Source organism: Corvus brachyrhynchos, unplaced genomic scaffold, assembly GCF_000691975.1.
Source record: "Corvus brachyrhynchos isolate BGI_N302 unplaced genomic scaffold, ASM69197v1 scaffold864, whole genome shotgun sequence".
Classification (NCBI taxonomy): Eukaryota; Metazoa; Chordata; class Aves; order Passeriformes; family Corvidae; genus Corvus; species Corvus brachyrhynchos.
This window is the reverse complement of record NW_008237871.1, coordinates 379,692-384,857: the sequence shown is the minus strand read 5'-3', so window position 1 is coordinate 384,857 and position 5,166 is coordinate 379,692. Positions and strand designations below refer to the sequence as shown.

General features: G+C 40.4%; 2 protein-coding genes across 4 annotated transcripts in view; one reads left to right on the top strand and one right to left on the bottom strand.

Annotated features, from left to right (window-relative positions):
* LOC103614187 (melanotransferrin) overlaps window positions 1-617 on the bottom strand; it is a 13,634-nt gene extending 13,017 nt beyond the window's left edge. Inside the window, exons 1-2 of the mRNA XM_017732214.1 lie at window positions 530-617; window positions 102-174 (exon numbers count right to left, since the gene is read on the bottom strand). The gene's annotated coding sequence lies outside the window, so the exon portion shown is untranslated. The remainder of the gene's footprint in view (window positions 1-101; window positions 175-529) is intronic.
* The window catches only part of PISD (phosphatidylserine decarboxylase), a 24,299-nt gene continuing 19,473 nt past the window's right edge, over window positions 341-5,166 (top strand). The window contains exons 1-2 of one of the 3 annotated variants that reach the window (XM_017732217.1): window positions 341-722; window positions 2,885-2,979. In XM_017732217.1, coding sequence (XP_017587706.1) covers window positions 442-722; window positions 2,885-2,979 — 376 coding nt within the window. In that variant the 5' untranslated portion in view covers window positions 341-441. Of the gene's footprint in view, window positions 723-750; window positions 2,980-5,166 lie in introns of those variants that run through there. The other 2 variants (XM_017732218.1, XM_017732220.1) reach the window with 2 other exon arrangements.

Sequence of the window (5,166 nt, the reverse complement as noted above, 5' to 3'; positions counted from 1 at the left end):
CAGCCCTGCCTGACAGCCGGTACCCCGCGGGGGAGGGGGAGCCGGGCCGGGGGCCGCAGCCGCCCCCTTCGCTCCCCCCTCGTTCGCTGACGTTTCCTTACCGGGTGAGTGCGGTTATTTCTCCAGCCTTGGCCCTGCCCTTGGCATGTGCGAGGAGCCTTGCCCTCCTTCAAGCTGGAAAGGAAGATAAGGGGTTTACATATCTTAAGAACGAGAAGCGTGTGGCCTTGTATAGTTTTAACTAGGTTTTGCAGTCTCTAGCTGTCAATGTGTAAGTACTGAGTAGAAATCGGTGGATACGGGCAGCTACAGCCCCTCGGGTTATGCAGTCCCGGGGGACGATGGCTGTCAGGAGAAGCACCTGGCTGGGCACTAGCACTCCTCTACAGGAATTATCCTCTTGCAGGTTGTGCTTTTCATAGCAACAAAGCAGATTAACGAATGCTGTTTCTAGGCCACAGAGTCCCCTTTTTCCCCCTTCTTTCACAAAACCTGGAGAAAACACCTTGTGCACAGAGCATGCTGTTACCTCCGGCCTCAGTAATGGCAGCAGAGTGTTGTCCCTCTCCAGAGATGGCTGAAGACACAGAGGGGCTGAGGTTAACGTGGAATTCGTCGGCAGTTCCTTTTCCATCAGCCTGCAGTCGGGTGGGAGAGGCAGGAGGTCAATACTCCCACATGGCTTTGTACCCATCAAGGTCAGGCTGTCAGGAGCAGGGAAGGTGAGACTGTTTAGTTTTGTTATCTTTACCAATTTTTATACAAATTTCAGAGGAAGGTGGAGACTGACTTTCCAATGTTGGACACCAGAAACAATTTTGGTAAGAGCTTAGGGTTAGGTGTTGTGTCCTTCCACTGTGCTGATCTCTCTGAGGAAGTAGCAAGTCCCAGGTGCCCGCCCTGCCTCAACAGTGTGAACAGCACCTGGATGCTCCTGTGAAGCCAACACAACTCGTTCTGTTCTCACTGTGCATTTTATTATAGACTGTGTAGGAAGGCTAATAAACTTCTCAAATACTAATGCTTTAGGCTGCAGCTAAGTTTGAATAATTTTTTTCCATTACTTTTTAGGATTTGAAAACTCTTCTGGTATATTTAAGTTTAATGCTAACTTGATTAGTTCTTAATTTTTTTAATCCCTTAGAAGTAGCCCACAGGCTCCCACCTTATTGATGAGCAACTGCTCCTTTTATCCCAAGTGTTCTAATATGTTGTAAAACAGGCCTTGTAAGTCCACAAATTAGTGTAGGTCTGGTGTATGACCCAAGAGCAGCAGGTGACCTCGTTGTTCATGACAAATTACAACGTTTCTTTCTAGAACATACCAGTTCTGCAGCAGTGGGAACTCTTTTTCTGTCTTGCTAAGGAAGTAATATCCTGGGAGATGATACAGCAGTGTGGCATGTTTAGCACATGATTACAGGAATCTGGGGCTTGGGGAGGGTCTGTCCTGTCACATTTGGGTTAATACAAGGATTTTAACAGAGACCATGAAGCAGAAGGGCAGAGTGAGATATTCTGACACCGTTGCTATGAGGATAAGTGAAAACTGGAGCTGTTAGTCCTTGGCTAATGTTAAAGCATAGTTACCAAGTGTGTGCTGGCATAATGATGTGACTTCTAGACAAGAAATCTGGTATTTGCAGATTCTTCTTTGAAATAAAGGGATTATGTCTATAGGTAACTCAGTAGACACCTGAAATTAATTCTTTAAATTCTTAATAATGACTTCCTGAGATTGAATGGCCCCAAATGATGCAATAGCTTGTAAGCTACTGAAGTAATTGCGTCCTCGGCATGTATCTGATCAAGAGCAGATGAAAGGCCAGAGGGCAGTTGTGGCATTGCTTCCTGGGAATGAGCAGGTTGCACAAAGATCTGGTTCTTCCTAAGGGCCTGAGCCTGTTGAGGTGAGAACACTGTGCCTCTCCTCCCTCTGATCTGTCTGACAGCAGAATGTTGCCAGGCCACAGTCAAATATGTGTTTAAACATGCTTATTTACAGACTTTGAACAGTTCTTGTACAACTGGATGTCTTCTTGTCAGATTACAAACATGAAATTAAATATATATTAAACACGCAAAAGGTCCTGGTTGAACCTTTTCTCTATATTGGCCAGTTCCAAGTCTATTTTATGTATTTTCAGAGGGGCAGAACCACTCTCACTGCAGTTCACAGTGAACAGACCAGGAAGGTAAATTCTAAACAAGAGCTGCTGTGCCTGGCAGCCTTTTTACTTTTTCAGCTACACCACTTGGTCTAATAAATGCCATTACTTCTTCATAGAATCCAAAACTTTTCTATATACTCCTCCTCCTTCTCACTGGGATGGTAAGGTAAAAGCTACATGAGCCAAATCCTAAGTGTCTCTCTAGATAGTTGCTATTGTAGGAGGTTCTTAAATGTTGTAGCAGCCCAGTGGAGATGGAACAATCCCAAGCACTAAACAATGATTATAAAATTTACCATTCCATTTCTATTTTAGAACTCCAAACAGGCCAAGATATGGTACATGCTGACAGCATAAATAGTTGCCTGTAAAGGGCTATTGGCAAGATCAGCATCTACAATACTCAGAAAAGTATCACTGTTACAACAGCCTAAGAGGAAAATGTCAATATTTGTTAAGAAAAAGAAAAGATAAAGATGCATCATTAAATAAATATCTGCAGGAGCAGTTGGATTGTCAGGTTTTTCAATTTTTTAGGAAAGTAGTAGACCACAAGGGACTAGGCTCAGTGGAAATTTTATTGTAATTTGAGTAGACTTTTCCCTCTGTTACTCAGCTGCTAAATATTAGATTGTCTCTACGCTGAACTGCTGACATTTGCATTATTAAACATTTGTACTTAAGCAGCCACTTCTTGTTTGTTGTATTTGCAGTTTGCTGTGCAGCTGTAACTTGCTGGTACGTAAGAACCTGTGTGTTAGAGCTGGAGTCCTGTGGAAGCAGCCTCCTTCACGGACATTTTTCAGTGGTAAGTGATGGTTTGTATCTACAAGTGGTTTTAAATTCAGGGTCACTCAAAGTTAGGCAAATTGTGGTCTCATATTGGGGAAGGTGAATTTCTTGAAATGAAAGCAGGAGTGGGAGTCTAGCATCAAAGACCAATTCATGGCATTTCCTTAGATAAAGCTTGCAAATTATGTTTTACTGCTTTGGTGTTATGTTTTCCACATAGTAAAAGAAGTATACTTACCTTTTTCATAAGATCCAATATGAGCTGTTGTTGATTGTTGCTTTGAAACTTTACAAAGCATCTGAAACTTTTTCTAGCGAAGATGATTCCTGTATACCAAATTAAAACCCATTAGCCATAGGTTTATTTTTCTTAATTAATTTCTGCATTTTAGTTAGTTTTCGCAGGAGTCTACAGCTCAAAAATTACTTCTTTTAAAAGCACAGTATAATTTACCAGAAAGATTCATGTTAGGACAGTGTTTTTACATTTTAAAAAACCCACTTAAATGAACTTGATGAGCAATAGTTTGTGTGCTTTCCACACCTACTGAAGTAACTGACTGAGAAGGGCAATATCAAACTTACAAGTATTTAGAATATTCAACTGTATTACCTGCTTTGTAGTGCAGCTCTTATCAGGTATTCACCTTGAAAAGTCTGAGAGATTAGATTTTCTCAGTTTAACAGCCCTATAAGAAAGAAAAGGTATAAATATCCTTTTATATTTTAATCTGTACTTATAATTTTAATGGATCAGGAAATCAGAGTATGTTTATGACTTGGTTAAAATGGTACTTGCACTTGAAGTTTCTGTAGCTGGGTAATGCTGTGAAGATCAGATATTATTGTTTGTTTTTAAGGAATATTTGTAAACTTGTAGCATGTGCATTGTCATATATTAGTATCACAAATCATACAGTCTTCAGTTTTTGTTTCCTTACCAGCTGAGCTATTGGTCCCATTTTCTAAAACCATTTCTTTGGGTTAACTTGCCTGTCCAAATGCTTTGTCTGGCATATCATATATGGATATTTCGTTATTGAAATATATGCTTACACAGATGAATAGAAACAGCAGCTCTTTGTTGTCTATAAATCAAAGTCATTACAGAAAAAAAAATCCTGGAAGTTGAGACATAGTGCAAAGTTGTTGATCACAAGGAAGAAAAGGTCATTTTAGTCAAAATTAGCTTTGAGTTTTGAACAAGTCACCTTTTAGCCTGTCATTTTCTAATTCGTTGATATTTCAGATTCCGATTTGGATTTAAATCTAGATGATTTGCACATGATGTCATTAGAAAGGAAAGATAACTCTTCTCTAGTTTTATCTCTACCCCTTATAATGGCCTCCTCTAAGTGTTTGTGTCATGTCCTAGAAGAAATTCTTAATTTGGTCAGAGTAATGAAGCAGCATTTATATTACTGCATCTAACTGCGTAAACTCGAGCACTCCTGCCATTATTCGGTTTGCTTTCTCATCCTGCATTTTTCAGCGTTTCTGAGGGAATGTGTCTTTTTCACCTGTTCCAGAGAAGGAACCTGCTACTATCTTTTTATTCTCATTAGCTGAATATACTCAGTGTTTAAAAGAATTCTGGAAGAGGTTGGCTTTATCTGTGAGGGCTTCAGATTTAGGGTAGTATCTAAAACTGTTATTAGTACATTAACAGTCCTGCACCTTTTTCCTCTTGTCCTGGACTTGTTTCTAGTGGCTCTTGTGCCAAGGTATGAGCTCTCCACACATTCTCATGCTGCTTTCCAGGGAGCAGCAGTAGCATCATTAGAGAACACGATGTTCAGCTGAAATCTAAGTGGTGCCAGCTGCCTAAACCTAGATCTGTTGCCAGAATCGGTAACTAGTGTTCTTGTCTTAGAATTTGTAAACTTGTGTGAATTCCATTTGTGTCTGAAAAGTGTGGAATTTTATTTTTGTCAGGGCAAAAAAGCTTAACAGTGGCATGTTGGATGCCTTTGCAGTGGTAGTGTTTTGGAGACCAGTTACAGAAATGCTGTTTCATTAATACTGGACATGGGTAAAAGTCAGCTCTTCATTTATCAACAACTTAAGTTGTGTTTGCTGTGGCTTGTGGAACACCACATGATTTGGTAACTATTACAGGAAGAGAAACGTTCACATGGGTGCAGTCAATAGAGGCTCTTGAAGCAGAAACAGCTTCTCTCTGGATCCAAACCAGAAAGAGCTG